Raw genomic sequence first — 20,532 nt, 5'->3', positions numbered from 1 at the left:
AAAAAATAAATAAATAAAACAAATGTCTCCATAATGCTTCAATGCTGAAAACGAACAACTATTATCACTCAGGCTTAGACATGAAAACATAGCATACAATCCTCAACAGTGGTGACAATAATTATTCATACTGCAGTGCATGATGGGAGTTTTGTCCTATGGTGATACCCAGCATGCATTGCAGCATGAAGCATTTTTTTTTTATCACCATTGTTGAGATTCATATGCTGATTCTTAATGTCTGTGCGTGTCTAAGTGATGCAGTAGTTCCAAATTTATTTATGCACTACATGGTTTTAAAATTATTCAATATATCTGTTTGTTGTGACACTTCATGCTGTAGTTTCACAGGGTTGGTAATACAAAACCAAAATGCATAAAAGACAAAACATGTGATCAGTTGCTTTGAATGCAATCAGGCCATCTCACAATGATTTTATCATCATATAAATGCAGCTAATACCTATTTACTGTAAATTACTGATCTCACTGCTGTACAACAACATATGTATCGCTCATCTAATGCCAAGTTTACACTACAGGACTTTAAACGTCGGCAGATCGCTGTGCTGTTCAGACTACATGACTTGCTGTGGAGTCTTGAAGTCGTTGTGGTGTTCACACTATGTGACACTACGTAAATGACCTGCAACAGGGGGTTACACACTACACGAGCTGACAACAACTCTGTCACCCAGCGACTTTATTTGAAAATGGACATTGGGAAGAAATTAGATTAAATTTTGAATTAAATTTCATTCAAATTAAATGAACCCTTGCACACATAAGTTTAAACTATTCTGGCTGACCTCCCAGAGTTAAGGCCACCATTAGAACGTTTCCCTTTATTGTTTCCATGACGACGCGTCGTGATTGTCACGTGACACACCGTGGCCACACTGTATGACAGATGTATCGCTTTTCTCATCTTGTCATCAATCGATTCTCATATATTTGCAAGTGAGTGTTTTGTCATTTAAAAACCTACATCATGATCTTGATCTTAATCTATAACGCAAGTTGGGCGCCGCCTTGTTTGTTTGCGCTTTAGTTCAGAGAGTCCTGACAGTCGGGTTTATAGGCTACAGCATATGAATTCATCCATTTGTACCGAAATACATGTGGCCGGTGAACTGGGAGAAGAATAGAGTGAGCTTTATAGTTACTTATACAATGTGTATCTGATATGAATAAACGTCGGCAAATTATAGGCTATTTGAATGGATTGTTATTGCTGCTTCCATAGACATCAGTGTATATTAATTGGCTGTTGCGTCGCGACAAGTGACACCACAGGATATCGAGTCGGCCGAGCTCCAGATATTTAGCATGCTAGATATTTGTCTGGCATCAGCAAGCCTCTTTGATGTGTCATTGAGTAGTTCACACATTAAGATTGGCGAGCGCCGATCACCTGCTGATTTTCCCCCGATCACAGCCCGACCTGTCGGCGAGCTCGTTAACTTGCAAAACAGGCTTAAAATCCTGTAGTGTAAACTTGGCATAAGGCTGTGACTGAAGTCAGTTGTAGTTCTTGTGTTTCTCTTTTCTTTAGTGATTCTGCTTGTTAATAGCAGGTGTTCATCACTAATGCTCAATCATCACTTAATTAATTGCTTAATTATCTCACTAACTTTAACTCTGCTTCAGTATTTAACACTATTTAGAGAGAGACCATATGTACTCTGAGCAGAGTTGATTTAACTTTTTACTAAAACGTGCACATGATTTACTATTTCGTTCCCTCGATTTATAAATCATGCGCATGATTTATAAATCGAGGGAACGAATTAGTAAGTCGTGCGCACGGTTTAGTAAATCAAGGGAATGAATTAGTAAATCGTGCGCACTATTTAATTTTTTTTCTTGCATGTCATGTGCGGGGCTCCATATGAAAACCTTGAAAAGCATCCAAAAACGGGCAAATGGTCAAAACACCAGGTAAACAGTCCAAACAATAACAGGGTCAAAGGGGCACAGGCAATAACAGAAATCCAATAATAACAGGCAGATCAAAGACCAAGATACAGGAAACCAGGAGAATGCTCAGAATTGCAGTATGATACTAGACCAGACTTTGCAGAGAATGACTGAGTGAACAGCATTTATATAGGCTGGGCTAAACAAGGTAATGAAAACTAGCTGTAGACAATTATGGCTGATTAGTCAGGGCAGTGGGTTATGGGTAATGTAGTCATTGATGGAATGACAACAGTCTGGGGTGGAGTGCCCTCTGGTGGTACGGGCCAAAGACTGTAGAATAACACAAGACGTGTCACTCGTATTGTTTTAAATGGGAGAATGTGCAACGCGCAATATGGCGGAATAAGTCCCGCCTTCTAAATAAGAGCCAATCGCCGATTGGTAAAGTCATCGCGTCACTGCAGCAGCCGTTAGAAGCTCCGGTTCCTATAGAAACAGTCAGACACGCGCTTCCTATAGAGACGCGTAGTTAGGACTGCGCATGCGCATTAGTTTGACCTAGCCTGTAAAAAATGCCTTTTTTTTGTCCTGATTCAAGCATTCAGAAACAAAATTTTTAGCTACACTTGCATGCCCGAGAGGCGTTTCAAAGATGGCCACCGAGTGAAATGACTTGTCTTAAAGGGACTTTGTATGGGCACTCTAGCTGGTAACGGTGACATAGTCCCCCTCCAAAACAGGCAGATAGTTCAAGGGTGTCCACCACAACTGGACCAGTAAGGAGTTTCAGGTTGACAAGAAGTTTGTGTATGACCTCTGCGGTCATGTCGATACAGATAGGAAGTTCAGATACAACCTCTGGTCACATTTATACAGACAGGAAACTCAGGGGCACATTAGGGCAAACAGGAAACCCTTGGACGACCTCTGTGGTCAAGTCAGGACAGACAGGAACCTCTGAGATTACCTCCCTGGTCACATCCAGGCAGACAAGAAGTTCATGGGCTGGAACCGACATATGGCTGAGCACTGGGGCAAGAGTGGATTCTGAAGCGGACTCATGGGCTGGAGAGCAGTGTGTGGCCCAAACACACAAAATGGCTGTCGCCGTTACAGACAGTACAATCAACAGGGGGACCACCTCTGAGATCCCCATACTTAACACGACTGCAGAGATGCCAGCTGCTTGCACCAACATCAACGGTGTGTCCTTCATGATGGCCGGAACCACTGATGTGGCGTCCATGACAGCTGGAGACTCTGGAATGGTGTCCATGATGGCTGGAGGCTCTGGCGTGGCGTCCATGTTGTGAAGAGGCTCTGGAGTTTGGATTGGCAATAATCATTGAGTCCATAACAATAAAAGTCACTAAGAGCAAAATCTGGAAAATCTAGAATGTCTGTAAGGTATGCAAAGTCCAGAAAATCTCGAGTGGTTGACCTTGACGGAGTCGAGTATATGAGGCTTACTGCTGGATCCATGAGTGGCAACGAACTGCATGGAGCGAAAGTTGAGGATCCAAATGGAGTATTTATTGAAGGGGTAATCCACAATCATAATGCAAAAACGGGCAAATGGTCAAAGCACCAGGTGAACAGTCCAAACAATAACAGGGTCAAAGGGGTACAGGCATAACAAAACAGAGAAATCCAATAATAACAGGCAGAAGATTAAAAAAAAAAAAAAAAAAAGATACATGAAACCAGTATAATGCTCCGAATTGCAGTATGACACTAGACAAGACTTCACAGAGAATGACTGAGTGAACAGGGTTTATATAGGCTGGGCTAAACAAGGTAATGAGAACCAACTGTAGACAATTATGGCTGATTAGTCCGGGCAGTGGGTTGTGGGTAATGTAGTCCTTCTGGGGTGGAGTGCCCTCTGGTGGTAATCATGGGCACTCTAGCTGGTAACTGCTCCTTTCATTGAGCCTTTAGTTTGACCTATCCTGACACAGATTGCAGAAATTCCAGAGTCCACCTAATCTACTGGTCATAATGATTTCAGAAGATGAGAAGTTTGGGCAAGGCAGTGTCTTATGCATTTTGTTGAGATCTTCTCTTCAGATGAGTTTTATTTCTTTATTGCAGGGTGTTTGATCTCAGCTTTTGTCTTAGCAGGAAAATCAAGTCTTACAAGATCAAGACAAAAATGGTATAATAAATTCAGCTTTTTTAAAAATGAATTATAATCTAATCTTTCAAACCATCTGTGGCTTCAATATGAGACCACAAGGATTAACAAGAACAGTACTTTCTCATCATTGTGTTGCTCATACAGCAATATATTTTAAAAAAGGAGGTGGAGTAACATGCCGCTTAATGTCTCCGCCCATATTTAAAGTATATTTATACCGTGTTTAGCCAGTGAGATCTCAGTGATTGTCATCTTCATCATGACCATCATCATCTCTTTGCTCCTGCTGGCCTCTCTGCTGCCACACCAGACCTTCACTGGTGAGATTATTTAACACATATTAGGATGATTTTTTAACTGGTATATGCTGAATAAGTTGACTGACAGCACTATTTCTCTCAGCTCATGTGAATTTAGATATAGTAAACGGCAGGGAAGCCAAACCCCACTCCAGACCTTACATGGTTTCTCTTCAATATACCGGGCAACATATCTGTGGTGGATTCCTCATTTCTGATCAGTTTGTCTTGACTGCTGCACATTGCAGGGTCACGTAAGAGCTTGTTTAGTGTGAACTACAATGTTGAGTTAAAATTAGTACAACCATACAATGTATCATATGACATAAATGCACATTTCCAATATGTTCTTTCAACAGAAAAGAGATTTTGACAGTTGTGGTTGGTGCTCATGACTTAAGTAAAAGCGAGAGTTCAGATCGCATCGGAGTGAAGTCCTACATCCCACATCCAAACTATAAACTCAAGCCTATTCAGAATGACATCATGCTTTTGAAGGTAACAACCTGTACTACATTAAGTTGTTCAAAAGAATATCTGGTCAGGAAACAATTTCTATTACAATTTCTTGCTTTAAAGATTTCTGAAGGGATTTTAATTATTTCTATGTAAATGGCCAAGTGCCTCTTTGAGTCTGTTTCCTACATTATTTATTTATTGCTCTGTGTAGAAACAAAAATGGGCAAAAAAGGCAGAAAACCTGATTTTTTTTGTGGTTGTTATACAAAGCAGAAAACACTATAATAAATAGGCACATAAAAATAAACTCAACTTGTCCTTAAGATCTTCTGTATAACCTCGAAAAAAAAAAAAAAATTATTATTAATAATGATTGTATTTTTTAATTACAGCTAGAGAAAAAGTCAAACTAAACAACAACGTTAGACTGATATCATTTCCAAGGGATGGAGAAGATGTGGGAACAGATACGGTCTGTATTGTTGCCGGCTGGGGAAGCCAGGTGCTTAATGGCACAGGAAGCAAAGTTCTAATGGAGGCAAGCATGACTACAATAAATCAGGCAGAATGTCAGCGTAGATGGCGATTGAGCTTCTTGACCTCACAGATGATCTGTGCATATGGCGGTGGTGGATCCTGCTCAGTATGTACAAAAGATGATATTCCATAAACCTTCTTTCAATAAAAGTATCACATGGCAAGCATCTATTATAGTCAAAGTGTTCTCATTTTCATAACCACATATAATTACACACTCAAAATCATTTAGCAGGTCACTTGGTAGCCATCATGGCAATACCCTCAATTTCCAATCAATTTCCAATGGGACTTTGGTTTTTAAACATATCTGACTGACAGATATTTTATAACCTCCTTCCAGAAGTTTTGGATTTTTGAACACTCCCAAAGACAGTGATATAGTGTACCTTTCTCGTCCGAACATTTAGAGCACACATCAGGAACATTAGCGGACATGTGAAGTTTGACAGGAGCTATCTGTGTTCTCATTAATCATTTATATTGAAGTAATTTAAACCTTGTGTTTGTTGTCTGTGTTTGTGCTTTTAGACAAGCATCATTCCAATCTGTCCCATCTATGTCTTCATACCCTCATTCATGTTTTCTTTTTTACAAGGATTTAATTTATCTAATGTTGATTCAGAACTATTTTAACCATTAAGTTATATTATATAGATACACGCCCCTTCCCTTCTAAATTTCCAGGTGTTATTTCCTCTAATTTTGATAAAGGTATCTATTAAAGTCTATCAGAACAACTGAATATTATTTGGAACAAGTTTGACATCCATCCAACGTCATCTACATCTGCAATTCCCTCAACTCAACACCAGAGGTCAACATCCCCAGGTTTCTAAGTCAGACTTCTAAATGGACCTTTTTTACACTTCCATTGTTCTCAAAAGCAAAAGTTGTCATGGGTAAACTTCTATAGTGGTGAACAGGAGGTGACAGCAAATATAATTTGTGTACTCCCATTTGCTCTAATAGCAAAAGAAAACAGCCATGATAGTGTTTCCATGACTTTCCAAAGTGAATTGTATTAGAAAAACACCCTCACAGCAGCATTACTGCCAAGGTAATATAACACAGAGTATAGCGTTATAGATCTATATTCATTTAAAAAAAAAAAAAAAAAAAAAAAAAATGAAAATATGAAAAACTTTACTAGATTTGTAATGTGATAACTGTGGAAACACGTAATCAAAGTCTGTTAAAAGGACTCTCTCTCTCTCTCTCTCTTTATATATATATATATATATATATATATATGAATTATGAATTGTAAAATATTCAAGTAACAAAATGTATGACCTGCTTAATGCTTCTAGATCTAGACCAAACCATCTGTGGCCTGAAAATGAGACCACAAAGATTAAGAAGAACAATATTTACTCATCCACAAACTGAAAAAAAAAAAAAAAAAAAAAAAAAACTTGTGGGCAGCTCAATGTCTCCACCCACCCTTATTTATACAGTGTTTTGTCATGAGAGCTCACAGATTGTCTTTATCATGACCATCATCATCTCTCTGCTCCTGCTGGCCTCTCTGCTGCCACACCTGACCTTCACTGGTGAGACTGACTGATATTGATTTCTGCAACTGCATATTCATCACTAAAGGCATGTTTACATGACAACAATATACTAAAAACGGAGAAGTTTTTACTTTGCATTTTTTGCGTACAGACGACAATATCAAAATGATGCTAGTTCACACGGATCCCCGAAAACAACTAAAAATGCTGTTTTATGCAGTATTCGGTGATGTCACTTTGTAAAGAAAAAATATGCACCCACCGACTGAACATGTAATCCGCATGCACATGACATCACCATTTTCACAAATTCATGTTTTTGTGGTTTACATTGAGACAAACTTGCGCTTTGAAATCCATTTTCAAAAGTTTGTGTTTTCAGGCCCCCAAAACAGCCAAAACGCACTGCTGTTATTGAGTTGGGATACGGGTAAGGTTAGGGACAGGGACAGGTTTGGTGGTATGAGTAGGTTTAAGTACAATGTAAAAACATTTATGTACACAGGAAGTGCATTGTATCAAACGATTAAGTAAGTACATAGTAGTTAAGGCCAGCTAATATAAAGTGGGACCGAAAACAGTCATCCTAAAAGATGTCAGTATGGTCTCAGCATCTTTGCTGATGCCTCATAAAGATGTTTCTTGTGTGCTGAATAAGTTGACTAACAGCACTCTCTCTCTCAGATCATGTGAATGTAGGGTATAGTGAATGGAACAGAAGCCAAACCTCACTCCAGACCTTACATGGTTTCTCTTCAAAAGGAAAAGAATCATATCTGTGGTGGATTCCTCATTTCTGATCAGTTTGTCTTGACTGCTGCACATTGTCGAAAGAAGTAAGACTTTTGTTTGGTCTAAACTGCAATAATGACTGATTATTAATATTTAGATGAAGATTTTAGGTGAAATGACAGTAGTATATAGTTTAAAGAGTTTTGTCCTTAAATCAGTATGCTCAGTAAGCTTTTATAAAAGAATGCATAAATCTGTGAGAAATATTACTACTTCCTTTCAAAGAAATGAAATACTAACAGTTGTGGTTGGTGCACACAACCTAAAAAATGAGAATGAGGGTTCAGTCCGCATCGGAGTCAAGTCTTACCACAAGTATCCGGGTGCTATGAATGACATTATGCTTTTGCAGGTAAATATCTACACTTGTTCCAGTTGCAAAAAAAAAAAAAAAAAAATCAAATAAAATGTAACTTTCAGGGCTTTCATGCACTAAGTTTATATTAAAGTGAGAAAATTATTTAATAAACTGTGGTTTAATCTTATGGAAGATAAATCTATTTGTTATTAATAAATGCTTTTAAATTACAGCTAGAGAAAAAAGTCAAACCAACCAAAAATGTTAATTGGATATCATTACCAAAGAAAGAATCCATCAACAAAACAGACCCTGATTGTAGTGTTGTGGGCTGGGGACGTCTGTACATGAAAGGTCCAAAGAGTGATTATCTTATGGAGGCCAATGTGAAGATAATGGATATTGCAACATGTAAAAAAAAATGGGGAAAAAGCTACTCAGTCTCACAGATGATTTGTGCACATGGCCACGGTGGATCCTGCAAGGCATGTAATCATTTTATAAACTGATTTGTAATTGTGATATGGCATTTTAGTGATGTTTTGATCTGTGTTTCTTAACAGGGGGATTCAGGAGGTCCTTTGGTTTGTGATAACACAGCTGTTGGTGTCACATCCTTCGGTGACCCTCGTCGCTGTAATTCACCTAAGTATCCTAATGTGTACATTAAGATTTCACCATATTTTCCATGGATCTATGCAAAAATTAGAAATGTTAAGTGACTTCTGAAAAGTTTTTCCTGAATTCTTACAAAATCTTTTCTTTTTTTCTTTCTTTTTTCAATTAAAGTACATGGCAATCATCAATCAGTCAAAGTGTCTTCTTTATATAGGTGGCATATATAGGTATATGCACTGGGCAATAAAGTCATTTAATATTAGCAAATACGGCTCATATTCATAAAGACAGAAATCTCCAAAACTGGAATAACTATGGTATAATAAAGTAAATGTCACTCTAAGCACCGACTCAGTCACTCTCAGCACTACACTTCCCAGAATCCTTTCTGCTCACCACTTGTACTCACTCCTCAATCACCTGCACCTGCAAACCATTACCCTCGTCATCATTCACTATATCTGCAGTCACCATCCTCACTTCATTGTCTGGTCTTGTCATTGATAAGCTCTTCAGATTCTTTACTTGAATACTCACCTGCGATTCCTGATATATCGTCTTGTCATCTGTCTGCTGCCATCCGTTTTCTGTCTTCTGCCCTGACCATCCGTCTCCCTGCTCACCAGCCACCAACACCCTTCATTCACCTGCACACAGGATGCCAGGATTACCCACCAGCTAAGTCTCCATCTGACTATCCGCTATATACAGACTCACATGTGCTGCATTCCCGTTCTGCTCACATCTCTGCTAAATAAAACCTTTTGAAAAGTACTTACCTGTCTGTCCTCTTCTGTGTGTGACAGTGAGATACTTTAGCTCAAAGAATCTTTTTTTTTTTTTTTTTTTTCAAGTTGGACACACACATAATATAATATAATAAGCACCAGCTCAGTGTGAGTGTGTGTGTGTGTGTGTGTGTGTGTGTATATATGTATATATATATATATATATATATATGTATGTATGTGTGTGTGTGTGTGTGTGTGTGTGTATATATATATATATATATTACATTACACAGTATGTCACAGAAGTGAGTACACCCCTCACATTTTTATAAATATTTTATCTCTTCATGTGACAACACTGAAGAAATGACACTTTGCTACAATGTAAAGTAGTGAGTGTACAGCTTGTATAACAGTGTAAATTTGCTGATCCCCTCAAAATAACTCAACACACAACCATTAATGTCTAAACCGCTGGCCACAAAAGTGAGTACACCCCTAAGTGAAAATGTCCAAATTGGGCCCAATTAGCCATTTTCTCTGCCCGGTGTCATGTGACTCGTTAGTGTTACAAGGTCTCGGGTGTGAATGGGGAGCAGGTGTGTTAAATTTGGTGTTATCGCTCTCACTCTCTCATACTGGTCACTGGAAGTTCAACATGGCACCTCATGGCAAAGAACTCTCTGAGGATCTGAAAAAAGAATTGTTGCTCTAGGTTCCACTCAGAACAGGCCTTGCCATGGTCGACCAAAGAAGTTGAGTGCACGTGCTCAGCGTCATATCCAGAGGTTGTGTTTGGGAAATAGACGTATGAGTGCTGCCAGCATTGCTGCAGAGGTTGAAGGGGTGGGGGGTCAGCCTGTCAGTGCTCAGACCATACGCCACACACTGCATCAAATTGGTCTGCATGGCTGTCGTCCCAGAAGGAAGCCTCTTCTAAAGATGATGCACAAGAAAGCCCGCAAACAGTTTGCTGAAGACGAGCAGACTAAGGACATGGATTACTGGAACCATGTCCTGTGGTCTGATGAGACCAAGATAAACTTATTTGGTTCAGATGGTGTCAAGCGTGTGTGGCGGCAACCAGGTGAGGAGTACAATATCCCCTCCCTTCGGAGACTGGGCCGCAGGGCAGTATTCCAACATGATAACGACCCCAAACACACCTCCAAGACGACCACTGGACTGGCCAAGCATGTCTCCAGACCTAAACCCTATTGAGCATCTGTGGGGCATCCTCAAACGGAAGGTGGAGGAGCGCAAGGTCTCTAACATCCACCAGCTCCGTGATGTCGTCATGGAGGAGTAGAAGAGGACTCCAGTGGCAACCTTTGAAGCTCTGGTGAACTCCATGACCAAGAGGGTTAAGGCAGTGCTGGAAAATAATGGTGGCCACACAAAATATTGACACTTTGGGCCCAATTTGGACATTTTCACTTAAGGGTATACTCAGTTTTGTGGCCAGCGGTTTAGACATTAATGGCTGTGTGTTGAGTTATTTTGAGGGGACAGCAAATTTACACTGTTATACAAGCTGTACACTCACTACTTTACATTGTAGCAAAGTGTCATTTCTTCAGTGTTGTCACATGAAAAGATAATAAAATATTTACAAAAATGTGAGGGGTGTACTCACTTCTGTGAGATACTGTATTATATATATATATATATATATATATATATATATATACCGATCAGGCATAACATTATGACCACCTTCTTAATATTGTGTTGGTCCCACTTTGCTGCCAAAACAGCCCTGACCCGTTGAGGCATGGACTCCACTAGACCCCTGAAGGTCTGCTGTTCTATCTGGCACCAAGATGTTAGCAGCAGATCCTTTAAATCCTGTAAGTTGCAAGGTGGGGCCTCCATGGCATCCGTTTTCTGTCTTCTGCCCTGACCATCCGTCTCCCTGCTCACCAGCCACCAACACCCGTCATTCACCTGCACACAGGATGCCAGGATTACCCACCAGCTAAGTCTCCATCTGACTATCCGCTATATACAGACTCACATGTGCTGCATTCCCATTCTGCTCACATCTCTGCTAAATAAAACTGGTTGAAAAGCCTTCGCTCCCCACTTGCATCAATGAGGCTGTCACTGGTTCACCACTGTTCCTTCTTTTGACCGCTTTTGATAGATACTGACCACTGCGGACCGGGAAAACCCCACAAGAGCTGCAGTTTTGAAGATGCTTTGACCCAGTCGTCTAGCCCTTGTCTCACAATTTTGCCCTTGTCAAACTCGCTCAAATCTTTACTCTTGCCCATTTTTCCTGCTTCTAACACATCAACTTTGAGGACAAAATGTTCACTTGCTGCCTAATATATCCCACCCACTAACAGGTGGCATGATGAAGATATAATCAGTGTTATTCACTTCACCTGTCAGTGGTCATAATGTTATGCCTGATCGGTATAAATTATATATATATATATATATATATATATATGGTTATGAACTGTAAAACATTCGAAATACATGCCTACATTCTTAATTCTTATCATCCAGACCATCTGTGGCAAGAACAATGCTTACTTACGTTGTTCATACTACTATATACAGGTGCTGGTCATATAATTAGAATATCATCAAAAAGTTAATTTTTTTATTATAAATTATTTTTAAAAATGAAACTTTCATATATTCTAGATTCCCTACATGTAAAGTAAAACATTTCAAAAGTTTTTTTTTTAAAATTTTGATGATTAGAGCGTACAGCTCATGAAAGTCCAAAATCCAGTATTTCAAAATATTAGAATATTTCCTAAGATCAATCAAAAAATGGATTTGCAAAACAGAAAAGTTAAAGTTCTTTAAAGTATGTTCTTTTGTGCACTCAATACTTGATCGGCAGGACATATTACAGCAAATGACTTGCTCCTAGCACAAATTACTGCATCAGTGAAGTGTGGAATGGAAGTGATCAGCCTGTGGCACTGCTGAGGCACTATTGAGCCTTCAGATCATCTGTATATTGTTGGATCGACTGTTTCTCATCTTTCTCTTGAAAATATCCCATAGATTCAGGTCAGGCATATTGGCTGGCCAATAAAGCACAGTAATATCATGGTCAGCAAACCACTTGGAAGTGGTTTTTGCACTGTGGGCAGGTGCTAAAGTCCTGCTGGAAAAGGAAATCAGCATCTCCATAAAGCTTGTCAGCAGATAGAAGCATAAAGTGCTCCAAAATCTCCTGGAAGATGGCTGCATTGACTTTGCACTTGATAAAACACAATGGACCAACACCAGCAGACGTCACGCCCCCCCCCAAATCATTATTGACTTCAGAAACTTCACACTAGACTTCAAGCAGCTTGGATTCTGTGCCTCTCCAGTCTTCCTTCAGACTCTGGGACCATGATTTCAACATGAAATGCAAAATTTACTTTTATCTGAAAAGAGGACTTTCGACCACTGTTCACTGTCCAGTTCTTTTTCTCCTTAGCCCAGGTAAGATGCTTCTGACATTGTCTCTGGTTCAGAAGTGGCTTGGTAGTCCTTTTCCTGAAGATGTCTGAGTGTGGTGACTCTTGATGCGCTGACTCCGGCTTCATTCTACTCAATGTGAAGCTCTCCCAAGTGTTTGAATCGGCTTTACTTGACAGTATTCTCAAGCTTGCGGTCATCCCTGTTGCTTGTGCACCTTTGCCTACCCAATTTCTTCCTTCCAGTCAACTTTGCATTTAATATGCTTTGATACATCACTCTGTAAACAGCCACCCCATTCAGTAATGACCTTCTGTGACTTACTTTCTTTGTGGAGGGTGTCAATGATTGTCTCCTGGACCATTGCCAAGTCAGCAGTCTTCCCCATTAGTGTGGTTTCAAAGAACACAAGATACCCGGAATTTATACTGTAGGGATTGTCATTTAATGAAACTCAAATGTAAATATTCTAATATTTTGAGATACTGGATTTTGGACTTTCATTAGCTGTACGCTCTAATCAACAAATTAAAAAAAAAAAACTTTTGAAATGTTTTACTTTACATGTAGGGAATCTAGAATATATGAAAGTTTAATTTTTTAAAATAATTTACAATAAAAAAATGAACTTTTTCACGATATTCTAATTATATGACCAGCACCTGTATATATAACCGTCAGCTCAGTGACACCCATTTACATTTACTCATTTGGCAGACGCTTTTATCCAAAGCGACTTACAAGTGAGGAATACAACAAGCGAGTCGTCATGACAAGGCAAATAGACACAAAAAGTGCTCACAATACAAGTCTTAGGTAATGCTCAGAGTATCATAAGCTACAATAGAGAGGGGTTAGAGGAAGTGAAAGGATAGGTATACATTTTTTTTTTTTTTTTTTTTTTTTTATTAAGATGAGGTTAAGTGCTCACGAAAGAGATGAGTTTTCAGCTGTCTTTTGAATATTGCCATGGATTCTGCATTCCAGATAAAGGCAGGAAGATCGTTCCACCAGCAAGGAACCGTGAACGAGAATGTCCTGGAGAGTGATTTCGTGCCTCTCCGTGATGGTACCACAAGCCTTCGCTCCTTTAATGAGCGTAGGCTTCTGGTAGGAGTGTAGACTCGTAAGAGTGAGTGAAGTAGGAGGGTGCAGAGCCTGTGGCAGATCTGTAAGCAAGCGTCAACGCCTTGAATTTGATGCAAGCAGCAATTGGTAGCCAGTGAAGAGAGATGAAGAGAGGCGTGACATGGGCTCTTTTGGGCTCGTTGAAGACGAGACGTGCTGCAGCGTTCTGAATCATTTGTAGAGGCCTGATTGTGCATGATGGCAGTCCACCCATATTTAAAGTATATTTATACCCTATTTAGCCAGTGAGAGCTCAATGATCTTCATCATCATCTCACTGCTCCTGCTGGCCTCTCTGCTGCCACACCTGACATTCACTGGTGAGATTATTTAACAGCATATTACAATGATTTTTAAGAATGTTTAATTGGTATGGCCTGAATAAGTTGACTGACAGCACTATCTCTCTCTCAGCTCATGTGAATGTAGATACTGTGAATGGCTGAGAAGTCAAACCCCACTCCAGACCTTACATGGTTTCTCTTCAGAAGAACTGGCAACATATCTGTGGTGGATTCCTGATTTCTGATCAGTTTGTCTTGACTGCTGCACATTGCTGGGACGGGTAAGAGCTTGTTTAGTCTAAACTGCAATGCTGAGTTAAAATTAACAACGACTGCAGTGCAACCATACAGTGTATCGTATGACATAAATGCACGTTTCCAATACCCTCTTTCAACAGAAAAGAGATTCTGATGGTTGTGGTTGGTGCTCATAACTTAAGGAACAGTAAGAGTTCAGATCGCATTGAAGTGAAATCCTACATCCCTCATCCAAACTATAAATTCAATTATAATCGGAATGACATCATGCTTTTGAGGGTAACAACCTGTAATACATTTACTTTTTCAAAATAATATCTGGTCAGGAAACAGTAGCACAAAACACTATGTTTTAATCTCTATTGCAATTTCTTGCTTTAAAAGGGATTTAACAAATTTCTATGGAAATGGCCAAGTGCCTCTTTGAGTCTGTTTCCTATATTATTAATTTATTGCTCTGTGTATAGGGCAAAAAGGCAGAAATCCTGAAAAATCACTGAAGCATTTTTGTGGTTGTTATACACAGCAGAAAATAAAGTCAAGTCAGGTCACCTTTATTTATATAGTGCTTTTTACAATGCAGATTGTGTTAAAGCAGCTTTACAGTGATAACTGGTATATCATTTTTGACTGCACAGCAGCTCTTAAAGAAAATTGTGTCATTGTCCAGCTTAAGTAAATTCAGTATTGATTCATTCCGTTGTAAGAATCAATAGTTATTAATTTAGTTAATTTATCTTTATCAGCACTGGAGTAAACAGTAATGTCATCATCCAGCTCAGTTCAGTTCGCATACAATGGTGTCGATCCAGGCAGATCAAAATGTTGAATATTAAATGTCAAGTGTCCCCAACTAAGCAAGCCAAAGGCGTCAGTGGCAAGGAACCTAAACTCCAACAGGTGACATCAGGTGGCAAACAGGTGTTAAAATGGAGAAAAAAACCTTGTGAGAAACCAGGCTCAGTCGGAGGGCCAGTTCTCCTCTGGCCAACAGCGAACAGTGCATGATTATGATTCAGGCAGCTTTCATAAGTCCGATTGGGATCGCAACAGTATTTATTCCAGTTCCATCTAGTCGAAGATCGTATTCATAATGCCGGTATGGGATGGTTTGTTGAGGATCTGTGCCACTGGTTGTTGCAAAGAGGCAAATAAAAACAAACAAAAACTCAACTCAGCCTTTACAACTGGCCTTGGCTTTCTTTAGTATCCTCAAAAATAACAGAATAATCCACCGAACTTCAGTTTTATAAAAGATTGTTTATTAAAAATGGTTGTATTTTTGAATTACAGCCAGAGAAAAAAGTCAAACTAAACAACGTTACATGGATATCATTACCAAAGAAAGGAGAAGACGTGGGAACAGATATTGTCTGTATTGTTGCCGACTGGGGAAGACTGCAGACCAATGGCACAGGGAGCAATCGTCTAATGGAGGCATGCATGACTACAATAAATCACGCAGTGTGTCAGCGTAGAGGAGATTTGAGTACTTTGCCCCACAGATGATCTATGCATATAGCGGTGGTGGATCCTGCAAAGTATGTTTATTTATTTATTTATTTCAAAAAGGGACAGTGTACATTAATCAACATTCATGAATTTTAAATATTAGACATGGATTACATCACACATGGGGCAGATTAATCTACTCCCATCAAGAACGCAAATATAACACCTATCTTTTCCACTTCATTGCAAAGTGAGACCCACATGAAGCTGTGAAAGAGGAAGTGTGAGCACTACCAAGGGGTTAAACCAGACCACTTTACATTAAATACCATCACCAACACTGAGGAGAACTTCAGCACTCCAGAGAAACCTGCCCAGAACAGCATCATGATCGTCTCTGTGCTTTTGCTAGTCAGTCTGCTTCCATATCTGACCCTTCCATGTAAGTCTGATGGAAAATGGCAGACTTCTATTGCATTATGTCTTTTACATTTACCATAAATGTGCACATTTAATGTGCATTTTATACATGTTTAGCATCACTACGATCAATAACTTCATCTGAAGGAATATTTAGTAAAGTTTATTTCTCTAATTAAACCAACCTAAACTAATTTCTCTCTCAGCATCTGTGAATGTGGGTATAGTGAACGGCGCAGAAGCCAGACCTCATTCAAGACCCTACATGGTTTCTATACAAAGAAATAATGAACACAATAATACAATAATATGGTTGTAAATGCATATTGTCATAGGTCAGACCTAAAATGCAAAACTCAGTTTTGAACAGTCCTTATTTACCACAAAAACACATGTTTTCTTCCTCGTCTTGACAGAGGAGAGAAGCTGACAGTTGTGGTTGGAGTTCATGATCACATGGTTCTAGCCACATGGATGTCAAGTTCTACCACATCCACCCTGCGTTTAAGTCTGAAAGTCTGCTAAATGACATCATGCTACTTCAGGTAAACGACTCAGCTAGGAAGTGTCTGCATGGCAAACTGCAATAAAACAATCCTGAATGTCCTGATCCCCTAGGATTGTACACAAATCCATTTGGTTTCAAATCTGATTTATAGGACTGACTGTTCATTTTACATGTGATGAAATACATTAATTCAGTGATATCAATATCTGGTGTATCTACATTGTTTGCTATAGTAATGACACAAGCAATATACAACTACTTGAAACCATTCAGAGTCAGACTCATGACTCATGATTCAATAATCCATAATGGGGCACTTTAAGTAATTATACTTAATTTATAAAATACTAGCATACCTAGTAGTCCCATTAACATAAAAAGTAAAATAAGTTGCCAGTACAATAAAGTTTGTCATCCAGTTTATATTCATTACAAAACTTCTCAGCATTAATGATTGAATTACTTGCTGTAGTTATACAGTATGTAAAGGTCAAACCGAGCAACAAAGTCAACTGGATCTCCATACCAAAGAAAGATAAGCACATCAAGGCTAATGCCAAATGCAGTGTTGCAGGATGGGGATGGGGATGGGGGGGAACACCAATGGTACAGTGAGTGCTAAATTTATGGAGGTTGATGTCACAATCATTGATAAAAAAGTGTCAGAAGTACTGGGGGAAAACATACTCCACCTCAAGGATGGTGTGTGCAGGTGGTCGTGGAGGATTTTGTCAGGTACAAAGAATATTCTGGACAAATCACAAATACTGTAGCAGTTCAAATTTATTCACAGCCTGTAACTTTCTCCACTTCTCAGGGTGATTCTAAAGGACCTGTGGCGTACAACAAAGTTGCAGTTGGTTTCGTTTCATTCAGTCAGGCAAATAATTGACTCACCTACACTACTCAATGTCTACACTAAGATTTCCAAATTTCTGCCTTGGATAAAATTTATTTTTGGAGGTGTGAAGCAAGAACTTGATTAATAAACATTTTATTTCCTAACACACTGTTGATTGTATGTGTGGATTTTTAAAGATCATCTTGATCGATTTGTCAGATGTAACACTTGGTTTCAACCCTTCTCAGGAGGCTTGGTTTCCTGTGGGGGGGCGATCTCATCACATGTGGTCAGACACTCTGTGAGAAACACTTTAGTTTGCATCTTAAATAGAAAATCTAATGACTGTGCAAGGTCATGAGACTCACCACAGATTATAATGTATATTCTTACTGGAAGCACCTGAAAATTACATGTCAGCTCACACACATATCATGACACTTCTACAGTTAAAAAAAATATAATAATAATAATAATTAATAAATAAAATGTGTTATTTATAGTACTGTAAAATGGAAATTCCTTACAAGACTGAACACGAGCTCTTACAAAAAACAAAACAAAAAAAAGACACCTTACAAGAAGACAATAAACTTGCTAATCTGAAGAAGAGATCACAAAGAAAGCCATCTGCTCAAATGCCTCTCCACTCATCCTTAAGCACAATCTTATGATATATATCTTGAGAATTCATGATTTTAAATTTCATGTTTGGTATCAATTTAAATGTTTCAGTGTGACTGGTAAATGGTCTCAATTTCACAGCAGTCACTCATATTATGAGAAGGATTGAAAACCTAAAATAATTCTGTTCTGCTGTCAAAGGGGTGTGCCTCTCACAAGGTCTCTGGGGGGAATGATTTCCTTTCCCTGACCAGGCGTAACCCTTGGGTCATGGGATCCTGTTCAATCAAAAAGTCTTCTGTAATTTACAATTTAGATTGAAGATTTCTGAGTTTGGGTCTGGGTATTTGAGGGAAAGTGGCAAAACAGGCATTGGGATTCTGTAACCAGAGAACACCCACACAGTGTTGTGTGAGTCCTGCACTGCTGTCAGGTATGCATCTTTCACTCTTATATTCATCTTTGAGCAATTTATGTATTCATAATTTCTGAATTCGCTTCTTATTGTTTAATTATGTAATTGGCATGATACATTTCTACCTGAAAAATAAAATGTTATATTTGATTTATTCTGTATTCCCCTAAAATCATTATGACTAGTAGAGTGAAGTCTGGTGTTTCCGCAACACCAGACTTCACTCCAGACTTCACTTCACTCCTTCACTCCATGTTCAGGATCGGTCAAACTCAAGGCAAAAAGGTTTTAATTAACCCTGCATCCTTTGACTAAGATCAGAACTGGCAATTCTGTGTCCGTGAGATCCACGAACTGGCCCGCATGAGACTCTATGTGACACTCGGTCCCTAATGAACTAATAACTGAAGAGTAAGGGAATACTAGAATAATCAAATACAAATTGTAACAATCAAGTTAACACTGCTGCCCTGGTTAAATAAGCCCAACAGAGACTTTACTTCCTCAGAACTTTAAGGAAGGATCATCTCTCTGCCAGACTGCTGAAGTCTTTGTACCACTGTACAGTAGAAAGCATACTAACATATCGCATTACAGCAAGAGGGCCATAAAAACCTCACAAAAGATCATCGGACTTCCACTGTGTCTGGTACTGACGCTATGGGGAACGGCATCAGTGTGACCTGTGTCTGAGGCACATGTAAACAAAAGCCAATAAGCATTGGCAGACAGCAGTCCATAATTTTCGTATGTTCAGCTCTCGAGGGAGCAATGATATGTGAGGATGCCCCAGTTTAAGAGCAGCTTGCTAGCTATCTCTGGTGCTGCATCCTCTTTAAAGGCTCCTGCCTTGACAACGGAGTGCACGCGTTCAGCTCTTGAGGAAACTTAATGCGGGGAGCTGGGGTCTCAGTCAGCAGCTTTCAGGAGATCTCTCTCTGGGTGTCCGTGAGGGTTGATGCAGGGTTATGTAGGGCATTATAGATTCCGTCTATTTCATATACCTCCCTCCCCAGCTACTTTTGGGTTTTGAAGGAGGTAAGTATGCTCTCCTTTGGATGGGTGCTCTACTATAGCCCTGGTTTGAAAATACTAATAAGTAGAGGAAGTTCGCTTGTGGGGCATCCCTCCTTATCTGTCGCTTACTATGGTTTAATGTTAAAGAAGATGAAGTGCTACCTATAGTGGGTCTTGGATAGAGTGCCTTGACTCAAGGCAGGGTATAGGCTGCCCTCCCCAAGTTACATTGGAGTCTTTAAGTAGGACCTAGGCTCCCCTACGGCTTCCTTGGGGTTTAGAACACTTGTTCAGATGACATTTTCCAGTGAAAATTCTTACTTTGGTCATATTTCAAGACTACAATCTGTGATTCCGAAGTAGTTTCCACAACGGTGTGGTGACTGACAGCAAACATTAGATTCATCCGCACTGAGGAGCCGTGCCGAGGCACAACCCATGTAAAGATGATAATTACGCAAACAACTGCATTTGCAGGTTTCAAACAGAGATGGCGACAAAGAGGCAAAACTTACTGACTGCAGCTTTAACAAAGATTAACAAATACAGTAACAAATGTATTACTCATGGTTAGTTCATATTAGTTAATACATTAACTAATGTTAACAAACAGCAAAGTCGAAGCAATGTCACGGAATCTGACGTAGAAGCGTGCCTCTGGAATGTGTGATTGGCTGCTGGGGCTGGAGAGGCACGATTCTACGTCATCCGGTTCTGAGCACTTCTCACTGTGCTGTATTATGCATGAGATCGCATTACAGCGGAGAATTTAAACAACATGTAACAACATGCAGAGCGCACATGAGAGCAGTTTCTGTGCGGAACGCCGTAAT

At 39.4% G+C, this 20,532-nt stretch overlaps 1 protein-coding gene across 7 annotated transcripts in view; it reads left to right on the top strand.

Annotated features, from left to right (window-relative positions):
* The window catches only part of LOC127520889 (mast cell protease 1A-like), a 163,124-nt gene that overhangs the window by 129,067 nt on the left and 13,525 nt on the right, over positions 1-20,532 (top strand). The window contains exons 3-5 of one of the 7 annotated variants that reach the window (XM_051909586.1): positions 7,896-8,022; positions 8,202-8,453; positions 8,532-8,774. The exons of 5 other annotated variants lie outside the window; for them this stretch is intronic. In XM_051909586.1, the coding sequence (XP_051765546.1) occupies positions 7,896-8,022; positions 8,202-8,453; positions 8,532-8,690 (538 nt within the window). In that variant the 3' untranslated portion in view covers positions 8,691-8,774. Of the gene's footprint in view, positions 1-6,556; positions 6,915-7,895; positions 8,023-8,201; positions 8,454-8,531; positions 8,775-20,532 lie in introns of those variants that run through there. One more of the 7 variants, XM_051909587.1, reaches the window with a different exon arrangement.

The sequence above is a fragment of the Ctenopharyngodon idella genome, chromosome 10 (assembly GCF_019924925.1).
Source record: "Ctenopharyngodon idella isolate HZGC_01 chromosome 10, HZGC01, whole genome shotgun sequence".
In the NCBI taxonomy this organism is placed as follows: domain Eukaryota; kingdom Metazoa; phylum Chordata; class Actinopteri; order Cypriniformes; family Xenocyprididae; genus Ctenopharyngodon; species Ctenopharyngodon idella.
The sequence above is the reverse complement of the archived record's forward strand: the minus strand, read 5'-3'. Positions and strand labels throughout refer to the sequence as shown.